At 39.6% G+C, this 23618-nt stretch overlaps 1 protein-coding gene across 5 annotated transcripts in view; it reads right to left on the bottom strand.

Moving 5' to 3' along the window:
* Positions 1-4300: 4300 nt before the first annotated feature.
* Positions 4301-23618, bottom strand: part of BOD1L1 (biorientation of chromosomes in cell division 1 like 1) — a 51484-nt gene continuing 32166 nt past the window's right edge. For all 5 annotated transcript variants that reach the window (XM_054030092.1, XM_054030093.1, XM_054030091.1 and 2 more), the window contains 11 exons: positions 23277-23350; positions 21604-21688; positions 20444-20517; positions 18025-18097; positions 17909-17943; positions 15163-15211; positions 11238-11272; positions 11047-11131; positions 10450-10612; positions 6576-6719; positions 4301-5326 (listed from right to left, as the gene is read on the bottom strand). In XM_054030092.1, coding sequence (XP_053886067.1) covers positions 5218-5326; positions 6576-6719; positions 10450-10612; positions 11047-11131; positions 11238-11272; positions 15163-15211; positions 17909-17943; positions 18025-18097; positions 20444-20517; positions 21604-21688; positions 23277-23350 — 926 coding nt within the window. In that variant the 3' untranslated portion in view covers positions 4301-5217. The remainder of the gene's footprint in view (positions 5327-6575; positions 6720-10449; positions 10613-11046; positions 11132-11237; positions 11273-15162; positions 15212-17908; positions 17944-18024; positions 18098-20443; positions 20518-21603; positions 21689-23276; positions 23351-23618) is intronic.

The raw sequence follows: 23618 nt of genomic DNA on the forward strand, positions 1-23618 counted from the left end.
CAAGTGTTCTGAAGGAACTCAAATATGAAATTGTAGTACTACTATCTATGGTATGTAATCTCTGTGAGATGACTGGTGGATAGCTAATGTGACATCAATTTTTAAAAAAAGTTCCAAAGGCGATCCTGGCAATTACACGCTTGTATGCCTAACTTCAGTACCAGGCAATTGCTTGAAGCTCATGGGTGCAGTTGGGAGAGTGGAGGAGGCAGAGGGGCATTGCCTCCCCCTCCCCAAACAGAGGAAAGGTATGGCAGGGTGCACATAGGATCACAGGTGAATGTCCACCCCAACCCCTGATTTCTGTCAGTGCTTAGCTGCTCTGCTTGGCCTGTCAGGCGTGGGAAGGCTCTGTCTTTTCCACATTGCACCTCCCCCACCCAGCACATATCCATCTCATTTGGTCCCTCTCCCCGGCAGGACAGAGCTGCTTCTCCTGCTGATGGTGGACACTGCAGCTGGATGCCACCTCCCACCAGGTCCTAGTGTCTGATGCTGTCACCTTCCACCGGTGCCCTGCATGGCCACCATCCTGTTTCCTGTACAAGGGGGAATGCCTATGGGAGGAGGGGCAGGGATGAGGTGGGGTAGGGGGAAAAGGCAGTAGGGAAAGGTGATGGATAGGACAAGGGGAAGGGAAGAGGGGACTGGGGCAGGGGACAGCAGGAAAGCTGCTGTAGCTGCACCAGAGTGGCAGCATCGGTGCAGCAGAGTGCCACAACTCCCACGCTCAGGTCGCTGCAGGAGCTCTCCAGTTAAGCCCAACCCATTCTCCCTCTCCTCCCACCCTTGGCACCAGCAGCCCAGGTACCACTCCACATAGGTGGAGAGAGCCAGTGAAACAGGCTTCAGTATGTGCCCCTTCATACAGCAGTCAAACTATGTATATGTTGAATCTACAGAACAGAATTATCAGACACACAGATTAACATATGATGGGTAAGAGTCAACAAGGGTTTTGTAAAGGGATGTTTTTCTACATTTTCAAATATATTGATTTCTGTTACACCCCTGAATACAAAGTGTACAGTGCTTACTTTATATTATTTTTGTTTACAAATATTTGCATTGTAAAAATTATAAGAAATAGTATTTTTCAATTCACCTCATACAAGTACTGTAGTGCAATCTCTAGCAAGAAAGTGGAATCTATAAATGTAGATTTTTTAACATAACAGAACTCAAAAACAAAACAATGTAAAACTTTAGCACTCAGTCCTACTTCTTGTTCAGCCAATCGCTCCATTTGTTCACATTTACAGGCGATAATGCTGCCTGCTTCTGATTTACATCAGCTGACAGTGAGAACAACTAACTGCCTCTGCCTAGCCCCAGGCTACACCTCTGTAGCCCCAATGGAGAGGGGTAAATAGCGAGGTTCCCCAAGGATCTGTACTGGCACCTGTACTGTTCAATATTTTCATAAGTGATCTGAAAAGAGTGGTAAATGATGAAGTGGTAAAGTTGGCAGATAATACAAAATTACTCATGCTAGTTATGGCCAAAGCAGACTTCGAAAAGTTACAAAGGGATGGCTCAAAACTGGGCAATTGAGCAACAAAAGGTCAGATAAAATTCAATCTCGATAAATGCAAAGTAACGCACATTGGAAAACAATCCCAATTATACATAGAAAATGATGGAGGTCTAAATTAGCTGTTGCCACTCCAGAAAGATCTTGAAGTTCTCATGGACAGTTCTCTGAAAACATCTGCTCAATGTGTAGCAGCAGTCAAAAAAGCTAAAAATGTTAGGAACCATTAGCAAATAGATAAAACAAAATATAATGCACTGTATAAATCCATGGTACGCCCATACCTTGAATACTGTGCAGTCCTTGTTGTTCCATCTCAAAAAAGATATGTTAGAAATGGAAAAGGTGCAGAAAAGAGCAACAAAAATTATTAGGGGTATGGAACAGCTTCCATATGAGGAGAGATTAAAAAGAATGGGACTGTTCAGCTTGGAAAAGAGATGATTTAAGAGAAAAGATAGTCTATAAAATCATCAATGGTGTGGAGAAAGTGAATAAGAAAGTGTTATTTACCCTTTCATGTAATACAAGAACTAGATGGTGGTGGTGAGGAGTCACCTAATGAAATTACTAGGCAGTAGGTTTAAAACAAACATATAGAAGTACTTCTTTACTCAACACACAATCAACCCCTGGAACCCATTGCAAGGGGATGTTGTAAAGGCCAAAAGTATAGCTGGATTAAAAAAAGAATTAGAAAAAGTTCATGGAGGATAGCTCTATCAATGGCTATTAGCCAAGATGTCAGAGATGCAGCCCCATGCGTTGGGTGTCCTTAAACCTCTGACTGCTAGAAGCTGAGACTGGATCAATAAATTGCCCTGTTCTGTTCACTCCCACTGAAGCATCTGGCACCAGCCACTGCCAAAATTTAGGATACTGGACTAGATGGACCATTGGTCTGACCCAGTCTGTTCATTCTTATGTTCACTTTAAAGACGTGCATTGAAAAAACCCAAAGTGGAGACATACTCTCTGATAGGAAGAGAATTAAAAGCTACTAGCCAAATTCAGTCCTGCTGGTATAAGTGGGTATTACTTCACTGAAGTCAATGCAGCTAAAGCCATGTGTTGGAAGGAAGACAACAAGCTATACAGTATGTCCTGGACTCAGGACAGTGACTAATGAAGTGGTCTGGAGAAAGCAGAGATCCCAGCGGTTTGCTTCCAGAAGCAAAGGGCAGAAGAGATGGCTTGGGAGTAAAGTGGTCTTCTCTTAATGCAGACCTCACTGATGGAGATCAAGGTAGCAAGAGTGTAAAGCTGGTTGAAGTATTAATGGTCTGAAAAGTACAAGTGTGGGATTGATGTTGGACCCACACCAAAGTGGGCACCTGATGATAGTCATGACCAGCTTAGATGCTTGAAGCATTTGCCTTCTGGGGCAGTTTCTTATTACATTTCTGGGAAATTCTGAGGGAAATCAGGAGAGCACTGGGGCATTCAGACTGCTCAAGCAAAATTCTGAACACACACCACATGTGATTTAGTGTACATCTTCATACGGAGTGGATGGCACAGGCTATTTAAAATGACCCACACACTAAGAAAATACGTTCTTATCGGAGAAGCTGCTGGCATGAAAAGCAGCTACTGAGCAGGTACTGCTTTTTCAAGCACTGCAGTGCCAGCAACAAACTTCATTCTAGCTGCTTTGTGCATCACCTACGCTGCTTCCTCCCATGTGGGATCCTGCTCTGCAGAGACAGTAGGTTTCACCAGTTGCTGCTCCACCAGCTCACATCAGCTTGTTGAAATGGCAGCTTCAAGTGATCTTTTATTGACAACCCTTTGGAACGTAGGGATTGTTAAAATTGCTAACGTTGAAAGGCCTGAATGTTATAAACTGAGGGCAATTAGGGAATCTAAGTATGAATTTAGAAGCTTTTTATTTGTATTACCATCTCCCCCAGCAAATTCCCTTCAGCCCCACTAGGAACGTGTCTTTCCAGAACTGGCAGAGGGCAAACTTGTCTTTGCAACTTGCTTCCTCTGTTCCTGTGCTAGAGCATCACTCCCATCAGTCTTTAGGGCACTCTGGCCCTCATTCTGCAGACAGTCTCTAGTCAGCAAAGCACTTAAGCATGTGCTTAACTTTCAGCATGTGTTCAAGTCTCATTGGCTTTAGTAGGACTTAAGCATGTGCTTCGATGCTTTGCTGAACTGGGGCCTAAGACAGACCTTAAAATGTTTAAGGCTATTCGGTAAGTCTGAATAACAGTCAGTTCACTGGAGGAGTTCTTTAATTTCAGGACATGGATTCACTTAATGAGTTGTCCAAATTATTTTTGTAGTAAATATATGATACCTAGATGGCGTGATACCGAGACTTTATAAAGGAACTGATTATGCAAATCATTACTCATGTGAGTAAGTCCATCCAAGTTGATTGTAAATACAATACAAACAAATACAGTGACACAATTAAGAAATTTAAAGATAACAAATATTGCAACTCAGGTTTTGGGAAACATTTTATAATTTATATATAAAATCTCAGTAAGAAATCAAGTAGAATATCTGACAGAAATATGAGCCTTACAATAACCAGTAAAAAAACAAAAAACAAAACACAATGCTAATTTTAATTATAAAACAAGAATATGAACAAAACATTTTAAAATAATCTCAGATTATTTGGCAACTCATCATATTGCAAGAGACAAATTTGATCTTAAGAAAAGCTTAACTATGTAAAACTTAACTTGAACATTTGCTCTTACGGGAGTTAATATACATTAAAAAAAAAAGATTCTGGCAATAATACCAAGTTCTACTTTTTTAATACCTGTGTATAAAATGTAACATAAAATGCTGAAGCTCCATAGTTATTTGAAGTTAAATATCACTTCTATGGGTCCCTCTTTATTGAAAGACAAACACTGAAAGAACAGTTAAGTTGTGAAATAAAAAGTTGTACTTCAGAGTAGTTTTGGCTGAAATGGTCTGAGTAAAGCTAAACTACTATTATTTACTACTTTGAGGTTGGTACAAAATTCAGAGATGACAAGTTAATCTGGAAAGATGACACTGCCTATTTTATACATAGTTATGAATGTGAACAGAAAAGGAAGAGAGAGTCCTCTTTACTATGCTAATCTACTTTAATACATGCGAGAGAATACTTTACCAACTGTCTGAGCATATTTCAGAGAACTTCGGGTTTTAGACAGCCCTAAAAAGAAGATTCCTACTGATGGCTGCATAGAATTTAAAATATCATTAATAAAACCTAAGGTATATACTAAAGTTTACAGACCAGTCCTCTCCATACAATAAATAAAGTGTTCATCATTGATTAGATTCATACACAGTAAAATACAACCTATTTTTACAAGTTTATATACAAAGAATATTAGTAGGCCCTTGGTGCCTGGTGGAGTGGAAGCATCTGTATTAGCATGTCACATTGGGAAATCCCAACTTTCTGAGTCAGTGTTAAAATCTGTAATTATTTTGTTTTTCTTTCAGATACAAAGTAAACTTATTTTTTAATCTGTATAATATTCTGTATAAACAATAGTTTATAAAACTGTTTAAAATGTAACTTAAGTTCTGCATCTATTACCTTAGAGCTCAGAAACAAGAACATGCAAATCCCTTTGCTTTAACACAACAAAACAGAAGCAGAGACCACTCTCTTTTCTTTCAACTTTTCCATGAATATTATCAGATGGTAACAATTATCGCTTTGTTTTCTTTAATGGCGTTTCGTCCACTTTCAGCTGGCCTTTTCTGCGTACCGCTGGTGGGCTGGCTTCCCTTTTACGCTTGCTAGTCTGTATCTTTAACCTAGAAGTTATAACAATTATTAATAATGCTTAGAATTTTTATAATACTTTATATTTTCAAAGGGGTTTTAGGCACACTTGCTTAGAGGCACACTTCTCCATTCCAGGGGGAGATGCCAGGAGATACTGTCTCAACTCCCCAGTGCCCAACACCTCCCTCAGTTGCACAGCATGTAGGGGGACTATACCCACTCCACCACGCCTTAGAAGGATGCTACATATACTCACCCTCAATAGCCAGCCAGTTCTATTGGCTGGTGCAGAGAAGATAGGGACATGGTCCCACCACCTTTCTCTTCCCCATTGTTTGGGGGGCGGCTTGTGCCCCAGAAAGACACAAGCAGGGTTCAAGTTCCTTCACTCAAGACAGTAAAAGAACAGCAACTGACTCGTGTCTCTTGTGCAGGAAAGGGCATAATGGAAAGGCACCTTACACACTCCCCTTTGTGCATGCACGTGTAGGCAATCATGCCTTAGCCCTAACCACACATGACCACGGCCCGAACTACTGGCCATCACAAAGTACTTAATGTAAACTGAAATGCAGCCTCTAACTGTCTGAATACAATATGTGCTTGTCACTATTGCTGCAAGTTATTTAAGCAGTGTGCGTGCTCCCAATGCCACACAGTGGATGGAGGAATATTGTAGAGGTAAACAGTACTGTAGAGGGTTTCTGTAGAGGTAAACAATTATTTGTGCCCTTTATTGCTCCCATATCATACATAGAGATAGCCTCAAACTTAAAAATGGAAAAAAATGCTTTCCTTCCCTCTCCTCCCAGTGCCATTTTTTAAAACTTGAAATATTAAGAATCTCAAAGGCTCCCTTCCCAAGTTCATCCGACAGAAAGAGGGAATCTCTTTGGATAATCTGAGTATGTCACATGCTGCTGAAACCTGAATTGCAGTTCTCCTGGCCCCAGCATCTTCTCTAGTCCACAAAGAATTGCAGCTCAGATTAAAGTCTTGTGTGACATTGTTAATCAGGCTCTCCCAAGTACTTTCCAAGATCCTCCAGCACAGAATGGGAAGTAAAGATCTGATATTTCAAATGTAAAAGAATACACAGAAAAAAAAAAATGGGGAAAAGTCCTTTGAAACAGTTTTGGGATATCAGAGAAAGGCAAAACCCACCTTTCTTTTTGCTTTGCAGTTCAGCGTTGTAGTAAATTATAGATACCAAAAAAAGGATCAATTTAATGACATCCAAAAACAAACAGTAAAAGATGCTTCCATTTTCATACTTACTGTGCCAATGGAGGAGACTTGCTAACTTTTGCCTCACTAGGCGACCTCTTTTTTGCTGCTGAATTTTGCTGTTTTTTAGGAGAAACTGGACTTGGGCTGTTGCCTTTAGAAGCAGCACGGGTGGTTGGTTTGCTTGGCTGCTTTCTGAAACGTTAACAGAAAACTTTTTATAAAAATGATGAATGAATATAGCAAAATAATCAATCATATTCAGCATGCATCTGTAATAAGTACAGGAAATTAAAACACGATATGGCATTTGCCACAAGTGGATCAATACTGTCAATGCAAAATGACATCTGCAAATTTGGGAGTAAAGAAGAATACATTTTAAGAAATCCAGAATTGAGGTTTGTCCTTTATTCTTGTTGTGCTTATCTTTAATTTTAAATTATGCACAGGGTATGGGGGGGGTGACTCTTGTCTGACTCAGAAGGGGAACCCTACGTGCAGCCTAAGAGTCCTCCTTCGGTGACCACGGTGTGGGTCGCACCGTGCTGCCTTCCCCATGCTTGTCTTTTTTTGCACTGGTGAGCACCCACCATCAGTGCGCTGCTTTTTGTGTTTCTTCCTTTGCAGTGGGAGATGGTGAACGGTGCGGGGAAGAGCATGGTGCCAGAGGAGCGCTTTGCACCGACGCCGAAGTACTCTGTGCAGAATTGGAGCAGCTTTGCTCTGAGGTTGGTCTGAGAGTAGCTTCCATTAGGATAACCTTGAGTCTTATTTCTCTGTCCTTTTTAGTGAGGAGTCTAAAGTCCTGACAAATCTGGCACTTGTCCCTCATGTGAGTTTCTTGCAAGCACTTCAAAGAACTTGAGTGTGGGTCACTCATGGGCATAGGTTTGCTGCAGGAGGCACAAGGTTTGAAGCCCAGGGACTCCACATACCTGGTCCCTGGGACGAACAGAGACCCTCGATGATAACTAGTCCCTAGCTACACTATTTACACTACCTCTAAACTACAATCTCTATATGCACTAAAGCTATGTTTAAAACAAGAGCTAAGAATCAGAGTCCAAAATCCACTGGGAAGAAGCCTTGCTGAAGCAAGAGGGATCGTTCCAGCAACATCACGGGCGGTAAGAAGGAAAATTGAGAGGCTGAGTGGCCTGCGGCGCCCCTTATACCAGTGCATGAGCATACGGCTCCAGAGGGCACTAGAGCTGGCCCAATGGATACCACTGAGGGAAAATCTCTGGCAATGGTGGACACAGTGTGCACACTTCTAATGTGGAAGCACTTGAAGAAGAACCTTAGTTATGAGCAAGTATCTGATCTTGGGTGTGTTGATGTTAGCAGTATAGATAACTCCTCTTGGGGGATTCACAGACAAACAACAACTGGATGACTGTTCTTCTGTTCTGCGTATAAGATCTTGAGGGCCAGAGAGTATTGCTGTTAAAGGTGTGGTCTGAGCACCAGTTGAGTCCCATACAGGTAAAAATTAGGTCCTCAGAAATGAAGCCAAGATAGTGATTACTAGAATCTCAATGAAGATGGTGGTGTCAAAGTACGTTGTCACTGAAAATGGAACCAAGATAGGATCTTCTGAGTTAGTCAAGCCCTGAGACCTGATTCTGTGGTTCCATGGGAATCCTATGCTCAACATCAAGAAGACTAGAAATGAACTTTTGTTTGGCTGCACTGAGAATAGCCCTTAGAATGCACCAGATCATCCATCAGCAAAGACAGATATTGAGGTTGGTCTCTCGGGCAGTGCTCTTGGTACCATTTAACTTTTGGCATCAGGAAATAAGATTTCTCTCTAATCTCAAGGGGTCATTAGAATGAAAACTTCTTGCTTTAGCACTGCAGATTGGTGCTGTGTCCTCATTTTTCCCTATAATTCTTAGAAGAGAAATGGCAGTTGACAATTGTGGTGCTGTCTCCTTTTCTTCTCATGGCCTCGAGGTACAAAAGAAAAACGGCATGGAACTGAGTCAGAGGCCTCTTCCTTGCCTACTAGATCACCCAGATTCTCTTGGCCTCAAACTCGGGAGAAATCCCTATCAGGAGGACTATGAAGAAGGGCCTGGGATTAGTTCTTACATGCCTGATACAAATAAGTGTCTTTTGGGAATCTTCAGGTCTTCTTGATTCTTGAGAAGAGAGACTGTCCATCCAAGTTTGCTGATGTAATAATAGATGGTAGCCTAATTGTCTGCTTGAATAAGAAATACACCTTTTGGAATACTCCAATTTTGGACATGACCGCATCTGCAGGACTTTTATATAAAATTGGACTTCTGGAGAGACCAAGTATCCTTCCCTTTATTTGGGCTCCTCATCCCATGAACAGGGTTACTTCAATTTGGATTGGAGTAGTTTGGTAGGCCTTTCCATACTGAAAATTTTCTTTGCACTGCCACAACAGAGTATCTTGGAAGCAGCCAGTTTCCTCAATGCAGCAAGAATACCAGTATCGCCTGTGGAACATTGGTGTGTGTGTGGTATTATGACCACTATAGTAGCCATCAAGTTCAACATCCAGAGCATGGGCCTTGCAGAAACTTGCTGACTCAGGTGAATTCTTCTTGTCACCTCCGTGATGTCCTGGACTTTTTTCAGGGTGAATTAAAGCTTTTAGATGAGCCGTGTTTATCAGTATTTCTATATACTACATTATTACACAAGGATAAAAGGGGATTTTAGATCTATGAACTTATTAACTGCAGCGCCCTAATGTTGGCAAGAACATATTCTTCTATGACCACTAAACATCTTAGGGACACATACTGCATGGGTGCCAGTCCAAAAGGCAACAACTCACTCGTTACTAGAATCAATTCCTTATCAGGAATCCAAGATGTAACAAGCAGATGGGATGCAGTCATTATGCATGTGAAGCATTTGTCAGCACATATCTAGCTGCCCTCCTCTAGAAGGGGTAAGCCTTTACATCTTATGGTGGTTGAACATGTAATTTCTAGATAGTTTCTATCAGATACCACAAATAACATTCTCTCCCCTATTGCATTTTCTTAACTTGACTACCATTGAGTAATATGACAGCACACGATAGAAAAAAGCCTGGCACTGTGATTCAGAGTCTCCAACTTAATTAAGCAAAAAGTCACTAGATACCATGACAATCTGAGAGAGGACTAAACTAATGCCAACTTCAGTACATCTACAACTGCTATAGATGATACCAGAGCTCACTTTATGATGACATGAGGTACAATATTTATAAGGGATAAGTCCCCACACCACACACACACACCCACCTAAGTGTTGTAGCTAAAAAGAAACTTTAAAGTATTAAAATCTCAGCTCTTTATACATGTAACTCAACAACATATTTGTTCCAGTTACTGGTAAACATGCTTTACCATTCCCACCATTCTCCCTGCTGGTTTCATTCCTGTGAGAACTGAAAAGCATGTCAGTTTCCAGGATGAATGGAGGATGGCACAAAATATTAGCGTTCAATTGCAAAGACATTCCTTTGTGCTTGGTCTACACGTAAAAGTTGTATTGGCATAGTTACATTGGTCAGGGTATGCATTGCCAGTGTAAATGCAACTATGCAGATGGAAGAGTGCTTCTGTTAACATAACTAATCGTGTTCGGGGAGGTGAAGTTACTACACCAACAGAAAAAACTCTGTCAGTGTAGGCTGTCTCTATACTGGGGGCGATGCTGGCATAGCAATAGGTTGTGTAGAATAGAGACAACCTTCGAGTTGCAATTTGTAGGTCAACCTGTTGAGGAGCTGGGATTTTTAACACTAGTGTTACTGTCCTGTTTTGTAGGTTTTGACAGATTTTTCAATATCAGACTTTTTTTTTTTTAAAAAGAGGTTAGTTAACTGTGTGTGTCATAGAAAATTGGTGGCAATGTCTTTTAAAAATACCAGCTAGCTGAATATTACTTTTGAGCCTCTAATCTCGTGGCTGATCTAGTTGTGGCTCCAGAATGTGTTTCATCATCTTCATCATCATCATCATCTTCATCATCTTCCTCCTCCTGTTCTTTCATTTCCTCTTCAGCAGCAGATGCCAACTTCCGACGTTTTCTTTCCGGCTCCAGTATTTCTGTCCATGACAAATTTTAAATGTGTTATAATTTCATGAAAGGCCCTTCAAAAGCATATAGACACTTAGTTTAGAAAAGGCATTTAAAATGGGACTTGTAGTAAAATAAGTAATTTTCCGTTTCCTTCATCCTTCAACACTTTTAATTCACACTTGTTTGACTTAATCTCTCAAACACATTCTCAATAGTTTACTTTTGCAGTTCACAGCCAGAATTCATACAAAATTCATGGGGGTTTATAGAAACATCTGGGATGTAACAATTCTGACATGAGATTACAGCAATTTACATAATATTTACACTAGCTGTAACCCAATGATTTTTTCCCTAATGAAAGGAAAACATAATAAAGCTGATCTTGTTACAATGTAATGTATACCTAGGCACAGTAAACTCTTCAGTCTGTTAAGAGCAGCACAATTTCATGTCTTACCAGTTTCCTCTGATGGAATCACAGAGCATCTGGGCTTTCTTCCTCTTCGACGCACTATCATCTCGGCTTTTCCCGCCTCACCCTCCTGAGATAATGAAATGAAAGCAAACAGGACTAATGAAATGTGAGAAAGCAGGCCATTTTTCAGTATACGGCTTTTAGAGGCTTTCTGTAAAAATGCTTGCACTTACATTTGCTGTTTCTTTCTTATTAGACGTGTCTTTAGCTAAAAAGGAGAAACACTGTAAGAACTCTACCCAAATGTAAAACTGAACTTCAAATCCCTTTACTAATCAATCTTTTTAAAAAAGAAGTTTCCAAACTCAGTTTGTTGGCTTTTTATAAACATCACCAAAGTAGTTGGAAATGCATTTAAAGGCTCTCTTTCCAGCAGGGATGCCAACCAACTGCAAACAAAAGACAGGCTTTTTTTGTCTTTTCAAAAGAGAGATGGTCTATTCATTAAAAATATTCAGGTCTATAAAATTAAGATTTTTAGGTCACATGACACTGTATTTACTGCATTTATTGATTTAAAATCAGTAGTAAATGCCATTCCACTTTAAGGAAAAAGCAAAGTTATTTAAATATTTCAATTGCTATCTAATGGCTGAGGATGGCAGCAACAGAAAAGGACAGAGTTTTAGGGTCTGACTGCAACTACTGCATTAATCAAAAGGGACTATTCATGTAAAGGTAGACTGGATCCTTCATTTAATATTCCTGAAGGACTGTAGTGCATGTTTTAAAAATGCATATACAATCTCCAACATGCAAACTATCCTAAGGAGCAGCTTCCAGGCCTGAAAGGGAAACTATATATGTGCTAAGCAACATAGAGTCCTGTGGCACCTTTAAGACTAACGGATGTATTGGAGCATAAGCTTTCATGGGTGAATGCCCACTTCGTCGGATGCATGTAATGGAAATTTCCAGGGGCAGGTATAAATATGCTGGCAAGAATCAGTCTGGAGATAACGAGGTTAGTTCAATCAGGGAGGGTGAGGTCCTCTGCTAGCAACTGAAGTGTGAACACCAAGGGAGGAGAAACTGTTTCTGTAGTTGGCTAGCCATTCACAGTCTTTGTTTAATCCTGATCTGATGATGTCAAATTTGCAAATGAACTGAAGCTCAGCAGTTTCTCTCTGGAGTCTGGTGCTGAAATTTTTTTGCTGTAAGATGGCTACCTTTACATCTGCTATTGTGTGGCCAGGGAGGTTGAAGTGTTCTCCTACAGGTTTTTGTATATTGCCATTCCTGATATCTGACTTGTGTCCATTTATCCTTTAAATGTGCTGTCACTGTAGTGGATGCTTACAACCTCTAACTTTGGCCTGCCCAACTCTGTGTTGGAACAAAGTCTACTCCATCCCTGGCAGAGAATTTTGCCAGTTGGCACCATCTGCATAATGGTGCAGGTAGAAATCCCTCTTAACAGAAAGGAGGCAGCTCATGACAAAAGCAAATTATTATCTTTTTTTCCCCCTCTATAGAACTACTAGCTCTCTTTGCTGTCTGCCAAGCATGAGAAAATCTCACTCCTCGACTTTGCCAATTTGGTTTGACAAAGCTTGATCATCCTATTAGTCCATCTGCTTATCTGTCATAGCATATATAGAAAGGACATCTATCTATCCAAATTATTAGATTGTATGAGCAGAAACATATTCTAAAACTATAAACACACATTTAAGTGTGTTGGAGTTAAGTCAATAGATTTAATGAAAAAGCTCGAATTGTGAATGAAATTTATTATTAACATTCAAAGACCTGCATAATTATATTTAATACAGATATGTAACAAACGTATGAGATTAGTCCTTAAGAATGGCCATACTGGGTCAGACCAAAGGTCCATCCAGCCCAGTATCCTGTCTACCGACAGTGACCAATGCCAGGTGTCCCAGATGGAGTGAACCTAACAGGTAATGATCAAGTGATCTCTCTCCTACCATCCATCTCCACCCTCTGACAAACAGAGGCTAGGGACACCATTCCTTACCCATCCTGGCTAATAGCCATTAATGGACTTAACCTCCATGAATTCATCTAGTTCTCTTTTAAACCCTGTTATAGTCCTAGCCTTCACAACCTCCTCAGACAAGGAGTTCCACAGGTTGACTGTGCGCAGTGTGAAGAAGAACTTTCTTTTATTTTAAATCTGCTGCCAATTAATTTCATTTGGTGGCCCCTAGTTCTTATATTATGGGTACAAGTAAATAACTTTTCCTTATTCACTGTCTCCACACCATTCATGATTTTATATACCTCTATCATATCCCCCCTTAGTCTCCTCTCTAGCCTCTTTAATCTCGCCTTCATATAGGACCCATTCTAAACCCCTACTCATTTTAGTTGGCCTTCTCTGAACCTTTTCAAATGCCAGTATAACTTTTTTGAGATGAGGAGACCACATCTGTACGCAGTATTCAAGATGTGGGCATACCATGGATTTATATAAGGGCAATAAGATATTCTCTGTCTTATTCTCTATCCCTTTTTTAATGATTCCTAACATCCTGTTTGCTTTTTTGACTACCATTGCACACTGCGTGGACGTCTTCAGAAAAGATCTACGATGACTCCCAGATCTCTTTCCTGATTAGTTGTAGCTAAATTAGCCCCCATCATATTGTATGTATACAATATACCTTGCAAAATAAACCTTCTAATGAACAAATTAATAAAATGTGAACGGAGTTCATTCATTTTGCTGTGTTAAACTATGAATACATTAACATTTCAGTACAGTTTTGTAAGAGATTTAACAAAACACAGATTTGTGTTAAAGTACCCCCCAAGATAGTACTTTTTCTTTAAAAATATAGAATGGTAGAATCATAGGACTGGAAGGGACCTCGAGGGGTCATCTAGTCCATATAGTATGGATACTCCAGCTTTGCTATAAAGCTTCAATAAAAGTATATAAACAAATTCTGCTCTGAACCTGTATAATAATCCAAAAAAAATCTTGATCCAGTAACAACCACTATAGTAATTGGTGCAAAACAGTTTCAGTTATAAATCCAGCATCACATGCTCATAACGGTCTGAAAAATTCTTGTGACATTTTCCACACTTAAAGTTTTGCCCAAAGAAGATTATTTTTTTTGGGGGGGAGGGAGGGGTTGTGGGAAATTTGAATCAACTGTGTTTCTCTCTCTTTTGTTATACAGAAAAGCCTCCAAACCCTATTTCCTATTCTGAACACTAAGTCTCTCCCCACAATGAACCCCCATGCAGATAGCCATTTTTAAGCCAGACTTTGAAGTTTCAAACATAGCATGGAACTAGCCTCACTGAAGTGTAATGCCTTGGTTAGGTTTGAAAAAAACACTGTTTTTATTTAATAGTTATATACTAGTTATATGCATTTGAAAATACTACTTGGGCCATGGGAAGTAATAAAACAAAAATCACTTCATAAAAACTCTCCTTGGCTGTGAAGCCTACAAAAAACTAGATAGTTGTCAGGCTTGCTGAGACAACAGCCTATCATGCTAACCAATACTGTCCCCGTGTTGCTTTGTATACCTCCCTTGGTCTATCTGTACCCACCTTTTGATCCCATTTCCATAGAAAGTGAAGTTAGTTGAGAAAACATATGGTAAGGACTTATTTTTCTATTTGTATTTTAACCTCCTTACCTTAATATTTGCAATTTTGGTATCTGATTCATGGAAAGAGATAGAAGCAAAAATGGAAACTGATCACTAGCAGTTGGGAGTCAGTTTTACTGTAGCAGCCACTACTTCTGTGAAGTTCTGCCCTGTGCTCCCCAACACAGTGTATGTGCATATAGCATAACAACATTTTCTGTCGTGTATTATTTCTTACTTAACGCCAGGAGAAGCGCTGTTGAAATAAATCCTACCAGGATAAAAAGAGAATAACCTAGTTGCTATCTTTCTATTCTATATAAAACTCATATTAGGGATGGACATCATGTTTCTACCAATTCATGTACTTAGTTTCTACATAGAGGAGAGACTCTTGAATGCAGAGGCAAAGCTCAGGAAGGACACTTTAGAACTTTTTGGAAGGTAAGCTTTTATAGGTGTCCCCCTACTCTTTCCTGTTGATCTGTTAAGGTAGATGGATAATTTACTTGCTTACCTGTTTGAGAAAACTTTCCTCTAGTAGCAAGAGTTGGAGACTGTTGAACCTAAAATTAAAAAAGCCCCAAACATTTCTTAAAATAGAACTGGATATACTTAGCAATGGATTAGCAAGCAGTAAGATTTACTTCTATCGATATAAAAACATGTTTCCAAAACCGGAAACAGAAAAGTTTGATTGACATGCAGAACATTTTATATCTAAATTCTTGTAGTGACACTGGTCTGCATTTATTCTATGCATGACTGGACAACAGAGTTTAGAACAATTTATTTGTCAGGTTAGTCCAGGGGTCAGGCAACCTTTCAGAAGTGGTGTGCCGAGTCTTCATTTATTCACTATAATTTAAGGTTTCGTGTGCCAGTAATACATTTTAACGTTTTAGAAGGCATCTTTCTACAAGTCTATAATATATAACTAAACTATTGTTGAATATAAAGTAAATAAGTTTTTGTAAATGTTTAAGAAGCTTCATTTAAAATTAAATTAAAATGCAGAGCCCCCCGGACTGGTGACCAGGACCCGGGCAATGTGAGTGCCACTGAAAATCAGCTCGCATGCCACGTTCGGCACAAGTGCCATACGTTGCCTACCCCGGGTTAGTCCATGGACAAATCAAATTACATCAAGTATTGAAATATACATTTTACACCTTGGAATGCTACTGCTTACTGAACGCTTACTGAAAACAACCGAGATCACACAAGTTTCTGAAAACTAACTTTGCAGTGTCATGGCAATTTAACAATATGTAGGAAAGGAAGGTGTAGTACAGCAATTTTATGTAAATCTACACTACTAAAGAAACTCATAAAATCACTACAGACACAAGTTAGTATTCACTCTGGATAGAGGAAAAACTGCATAACTACAATCTGCTAGGATAAGAATACAAAAACAGTTGCTTTCACCACTGGAGTTAAGAGTTTGCAATAAGGAGTCTAATGTTCCCTTTGAAGTGTGCATTTATCCCCAGTAGCATTAATGGATCAGAAGCAACCTCCGCTTTATCTCCAACCACTAAGGCTTCACATTATAGAGACACTATTTCTGGTGGAGGGTAGATCCAGCTCCTTCTGGACCCAATCTATGTTGATTGATAAATCTGCCAATGTGAGTCACCACACAAAGACACAGGACATTCCCTTATACGGGGCTGTTAGAAATTGTCAGCTAACAACAAAAGTTGAGTGGGATTAGGATTAGAGCTAGATGAAGAACAGTAATTCTTTTTCATGGAAGATTTCCAAATTTGTTTTCATTCTGATTTGGAACAAAAACAAACGATGAAAGATGCTCAGCAAAAGAAATCCAAAAAGGGCTTTATTGAAAAATTGCTTCAAAACAATTCCGCCAGGCAGGTTGAAGGGGATTTGGGAGCCTAGAAACCTTGGCTGAACAGGGAGTCTCAAAGCTCAGGAGCTGGGGTTCTCAGGTTCTTCAGCAGCCTGCTTGTCGGACTGCTAAGAAGCCAGGAAGATTGGGATTTTGGTTTCACATGGATCCTGGGCCAACTGGCTCCTCAGGCTGCCTGACTCCTGTGAACCATTTCAAATTTCATGACTTGGCATTTACCTTTGGAAAAATGCTGGGCCAGAAAATTTCCAAATCAGCTACACTTGGGTTAAAAGTTCTGATTCAACATTACACCACACTATAATTTGATTGGACTGTACTGAGCAAAAATGCTTTCAACAGAACAGGTATCTTCGTTAGCAGCTGTTACATGTGTTAGAATATTAATAAAATAGACAGCAAAGACTGTTAGAAGTTAGAGGGTTACCTAGCGAGCTCTTAATTTACTATACATATCTGTCTTCTGACTAGGCCTATTAGTTTAGATACAAACTGAAATCCCCCATATTGAAACTCCCGACAAAATATAGGGATCACACAACCAGCTTTTCTACTAGATCATCTCTTCTATATATTAGGCGTGTAATACTTAGATGCATTGAGCTCACTGCTGGAACTAATAGGGTGGGAAAAGGAGGCAAAACTGTCTAAGTCTTTTCCTCCTTTCCCGATACTTAGGCCAAAATGACCTCGCCATAGGTTACAACAGCATACAAATGTCTTCCATCAGTATCTGAGTTGGTGTGTAAAATTATCTGTAAAAGGTTTGATATTTTCACTGCTGCTACAATTTTTGAAAGAGCATTTACATTGAATCATAGAATATCAGGGTTGGAAGGGACCTCAGGAGGTCATCTAGTCCAACCCCCTATTCAAAGCAGGACCAATCCCCAACTAAATCATCCCATCAACATCTACAATGCTGGATTAAAAAAAGTACTTCTAGTTTGCTGGACACTACTACTGAGTTCCAATTGGTTAGAATATCTTTTTGCTCACAGAAATCATTGTTGATAGTGGATTATATTTTCACAACCATACACTCAACCATTAATTTCTAGTTTATATATTGATTGGTTTGTTTTTTACATAGTAAGTTACACAAAAAATAGCTTTAAATGACCAAAATGTGTGTACAGTGGAGTTGCATCGTAGGCGCATTTAACTTACGTGATTTTAACTATACGCACTCAGCAAAAAAACCAAAAACAAAAAAAGGAGAAAAATAATTTAAATACTGTACCTGTAGTGCGGGCGATTCCTCCCGCCACTCCACTCAATGAGCATTTGACTACACACAATTTTCGCCTTACACGCTGACTTCAGAACCTAACCCCCGCATAAGATGCAACTTCACTGTATCCAAATAAAATATTCAGACACTTACATTTCCAGTGTTTATGTCAGCTTCTGAATCCATCCCTGAAGAAAAAGAAAAGTAGATTCAGAAAAATCACTGTTAACATTTTCATATTTTCCATGAAGATATCACATAGTACTTACTACTCTGTACTGCTTCAAGAGGGTATTTACGAGGCCTTCCTCTTTTCCGCTTAACTATTACAGGTTGATTTTCCTAAAAAAAGGGGAGAAACAGGCTATAGTTACTGTAAGATCAGGTTTTCAATTAGTGCAGGTATTCATTCAAATAGTGGGGATAATAAGAATGACCATACTATCCTGGCTTTAAGGGAAATCTGAGACAAAGTATCTTTCCAAGGACATACAGAACAGCCTTCAAATCATAATAGCCAAAACAGTCTGCAGTCAAACATCTGAGCTATTCAGATGATCAAAATAAGATTTTTATTTCTATTATTTAAAGACATATGTCCTGAGTAAGAATCGCTGCAGATGTAACTTACACTATACCACTAGTTGGGGTCTACATACGCCTCTACCCCGATATACCGTGACCCGATATAACACGAATTCGGATATAACGCGGTAAAGCAGCACTCCGGGGGGGATCAAAGCAAGTTCAATATAACACGGTAAGATTTTTTGGCTCCCGAGGATAGAGTTATATCGGGGGTAGAGGTGTATTTCAAGGCTTTTGGTAAAGAATGCAATCTTTTACCTCTAGGTCATTGGCTTGAATCTAGCCCAGGTTGTAAATAACAAAAATCATCATCTGATTGCTGTATTGTAGCCTCTGTGAAATAAGTTAGTGGGTATCAGTCTAATTTTTACTGGCCAGATCCCCAAAAACCACCACCACAACTGGTACCTCATTGGCAGTTCCACGAGAGAGACCAAAGACTGAGGACCTGATCCAAAGCTCACTGAAGCCAAAGATAGTCTTTCCTCGGATTTCAGTGGACTGTGGATGAAGCCGTGAATGAGGAAGGAAACCTACTTCTCTCTCAGCTCTAGGGTAGGTCTACATTGCAGCTGAGAGTGCGAATGGAGCCTGTGCTAGCTATAGTCTAGCTCCCTCGCTAAAAGGAAAAGAGGATACTGCAGTGCAAGCGTCACAAGCCCACTTGACATTTCTGGGTACGTACTTGCTAATGCAGCCCACACTTAAGCCCACGCTGCAGTTTCCTCACTTTTCCTTTTAACAAGTACAGACAGCACAGATAGGTCTACACAAGCTGCAATTCACATCTCCAGCTGCAATGTAGATGTACTCTTAGGCTACATCTATACCACAAGCTAGAGGTGTGATACCCAGCTTGTGCATGCATACTTGCACTAGTCTGATGAGAGCTAGTGCAAATATAAATAGCTGTCTTGCTGCTACTGCCGCTACACTACTATTTATACTCATGCTAGCTCGTCTCAGGCTAGCACAAATGCATGCACACGAGTTTGGAATCACATAGTGTAGACATAGCTTTAGAGATGCTTCTTCCAATTTTGGGTTTTGATACGCTAGGAGTATTCTAGGTAAATTTGCACTACCTGTGCTGTGTCTAGGTAGTGACTGCAGTCTCCAGGACAGTCAATCAATGCACCTTTCACACACAGTAAATTAACTTACATTTCTAAGCCACATACTTTGCAAACAAAAAACTATTTTAAATTTGTTTGTGGTACTATTTTTCACACCCCTCTGTTTGTAAAGTCAGGCTGCTGCCTTATCATAAATTCAACTATCCCTCTCTCTGAAGAGGAAAAATACAAATATGATTAAACTTCTGAAAGTTGCCTACAATAGCTTTTCCACATATCAATATGTCAAGATTTTGTGCCCTGATACCAGGGCTAGAAATAGAGTCCTTATACCATTGGAAAGGGACAGTTCTTGGCTTTTAACAGTAAATAGCAACAATTACTGTGATTTATAGTTTTGAAGAGTCATGAGATATCAGATCTCAAACCTGTCACTGGTCCAGAATTTACTTGTGTGTATATTTCAGGCCACTGTAGTTTGGAGGGAGAAATTCAACCTTTGTGAGGCTGGGGTCTGGGAAGTAAAGAAAAATGATGTGCCCGGTTATGTTTTAAAAAAAAATCACCTGTGGCTGTTTTGCCTTTTGGGAGTAATCTTGGTAGAGATGGATTAATTGGGCAGAATGCAAATGAAGTGGTCAAAGTTGCAGGTTAAATGCAATTTGTTACACATATAGCACCAGCACATACCAGGTCTCTCTTTAGATTACTCTCTTAAAAAAAATAAATAAAATAAAATAAAAAACACCATACAAGTCATAGGACTTCTTTCCTGCATTTTTTACTCTGGTTGATGACAGAACTACTTATGGCTTATATTCTGGACTGGACATTATGGCCTGGCTATTTAATTAGTCACTCTACAATGTTTCAGGGTGATCAAATCATTATTTTCTTTTATGGCTGAGGTGAAGTCAATATTTTATTTTTATTGCTGCAGACAGAAAGTAAGAGACACAATGTAATTTTGTCTTAACGCTAAACTTTCAAATGGCAATGAATTAAGATGGATAAGACTACTTGCCTCTACAGAACTTAAATTACACTCCAGACTCTGCTTTGCTTTTTCACAAGTATCCTGCTTGCTGGTTAACTCATCTGCACAAAATAAAAGTCAAAGACACAACATCACTGCATATCTTCGCTTTAGAAACAAAAAATATTGGCCATAGTCTCTGTACTGCTCAAAACTACTTTATATGCCTGGGGGTACTAGAAATTAAATGTCAGTAAAATATTATTAATAAATCAGATAATATTGGTCTTACAATTTTTGCTGAATTATGTTATTTAGGCTGCTTCATTAGACAAGTGGGAGTTACTGTACCGGGTTTTAGATTATAAAGTAATGGTATTACAAAGTTTGAGAGGATGACTTATATTATTGTAACAAGAACCCCAAAGTCAAGTCATTTATTGATACTACTATTAATTTTTTTCCCCACACCCACCAACCAGAAAGCTAGGGAGGTGAGCTGAATAGGTGGTTAATTGCAAAACAAACTCAGATTTGTCAGCAGGTTTGTTGGTATTGAGAACTGAAGCCATTAAACAGATCAATCCCGTGTTAGTGTATTGACACTATGCAAAGGAAGGTAGATGAGGAAGTAAAAGCCAACATTAATTCATAGGACACTATATAATTTGGTTTTTTTAGTACAATGTATAAATTAATTAATAGGGCTAAGTCACCCACAGTCAATGCAATTTATACACTTTGCTCCTACAGGCAGCTGACTGGAAGGGGGAGTTCCTCTCTGGGAGAGCAGGTTGTGGTTCTGTCAAGGAAAGGCAGCTCTAATTTATGGCCAGAGCTACACAGAGCCTCACTGGTGAAGTGTCCTGACCCTCCTACCTCTCTGGCAAACTGCCCATTTTCTGACTCCAGGTCATGCAATGGAGCAGAAGCAGTGGCTGGCTTACATTCCTGTGCGCCTTCTCTGGACAGGCCTTCCAGGGGACCCGAATTAACTCTTTGGCAATTTCAGAAGCCAACCAAGTGTTTTTCAATGGCTACTACACTTAACATTTTTTATAGGCATAACACTATTAATGGAGAAGATAAGCAAATATTTAATTATGAAATAACGATTCTCATTTTGTTATCTCAAAGATATATTCTAATTAAAAAAAATTAACTGTGTACAGTTTCAGTAATTTGCCCTGAATTTATATTTACATTACCTTTTTCTTCCACAGCACTTGAAAGAGGTGCGTGTTTCCTAATGATTTCTTTGGATACCTCAGCTATATCTCCAGAGGCCACATCCTAAATTATTTTGAAAAAAATAACAAAAAAAGAGTATTTTATTACAACTATAAGGTCACTCCCAGCTATTCTTAAAAATATTAGTGTAAAATACTATTTTTATTCTTCATGGCTATTTAATTCTCCATTAAAACTTTAGTACTAAAAAGTCAATGGGAGAGAGAACACACAAAATATCATGGGCTCATTCCTCTACAGAGTATTTTATCCCTCCAATTTTGTCTTAATATTTGCAGATTAATAAACTGTCAATAGAAGACGTACTACTGTGGGACCTGTGCTGTGCATTCTTCATCTTTCCCCCCCCCCTTACTAAAGACAGAGCATCAGTTGAATGCTGGTACCATGTAGTGGGATAATCTGGTCACACAGAATATACTCAGACACACTCAGATGATGGCTATTTTTCCATCAGATGCAGGGGGAAGAAAAAAATAACCTGGTATATTCCCCACTGGATTATACAAATTTCACAGTAACCAGGTGTTGTTCAGCTCTGTGTGTGACATTTCTTGATTATGAAAAATAGCTAGTGGTTTCCCCTTCAGGGTCCTCCATAGCCATACATGCAAGGGAGACAGGAGCCTATTCCCATTAAAACTCAAAAGCAGGGGACTGGTGCAACAAATGGAGTGTTGGAAGGAGAGTTTAGAAGGGGTGTTTTCTTCAGGGGGAGAAGTTGAGATAGCCTGGACTATGGGTGGGGCTGTAGAAGAGGCTGGCACAGCCTAGGAGAGTTGTTGTGTAGGAGGAAGATTTTAGGTGGCAGTGAGCCTGGAATAGGCTTCACCAAGCTGTCCCTCTCCAGTCACCCCACAATTGTGCCCCAATCCTCTTTCAGCCTTTGTATCCTGCTCATTTTCAGCTCCTGCCCAATCTCTGTCCCTGCTCCCCATTCTATCCCACCTTTTTGTTGCTCCCTTTCAGTATTCCCCCATTCTGCTCCTTCCCCCTCATTTCCTCACATCTCTGCCTGCAATATATAGCACTAGCCTCTTCCTCTTCCCCCAATTCCAGAGACCCAAGCTGGCAGGGCACCAACAGGGGGAGCAGAGAGAGGAGAAGCAGAATCTTTGGTAGCAGCAGCCTGCAATGGTTGAGAGGGAACTGGTGTTGTATGCCTGCTGTCCAGCCAGATGTACAAGTTTCTGCTGCAGGCAGATTATACTGAAATGAAGGACGATGCAAAGAGCTGCCAAATGTGTGAATGTCACATCTGATGTGTCTTAAAGACTAACAGATTTATTTGGGCATAAGCTTTCCTGGGTAAAAACCTCACAAAAGCTTATGCCCAAATAAATCTGTTTGCCACCAGACTCCTTGTTGTTTTTGTAGATACAGACTAACACGGCTACCCCCTGATACTTGATACATCTGATGTGTGACTCTTAGCAGCCTCATAATTTTGGAAGAGTTCAAAATTGAGGCTTGAACAGTTTGAATCTTTTCATGGTAATATTCAATAGTTACAATATTATTGTAATTATGAAAATCACCCCCAAAATCAAAACATATATATCTACAGCATCAGACACCAAAATTCTCTCAATATCTTTTTGACTACAACAGTGAAAATGGATAAAAATACCTTGATATCTTTTATTTTGGAGCACTGACTCTGTTTGTTTCCTTTTCTCAAATCCTGAGTAATCGGATAATCATCTGCAAAACAGTTTAAATGTTTAACTGACGTGCTCCTGTATATGCTTATGAGAGCCTGATCCTCTTCTCATTTACACCTGTTTTGCATCAGCCAAGTTGTCCTTGATTTACATTTTTGTAAATCAGGGGGAAAAAAAAAAAAATCAAGTCCTTTCTCTTTGAAGGAGCAAATACACGAAACAATGAAAAGAAACTTTCAGTTCTATATTAATCATAGTTTTTTTTAAAAAGCATGACAAACAACCTCAATTTCATAGATGTGGCACAC

The sequence above is a fragment of the Malaclemys terrapin genome, chromosome 5 (assembly GCF_027887155.1).
Source record: "Malaclemys terrapin pileata isolate rMalTer1 chromosome 5, rMalTer1.hap1, whole genome shotgun sequence".
Lineage (NCBI taxonomy): Eukaryota > Metazoa > Chordata > Testudines > Emydidae > Malaclemys > Malaclemys terrapin.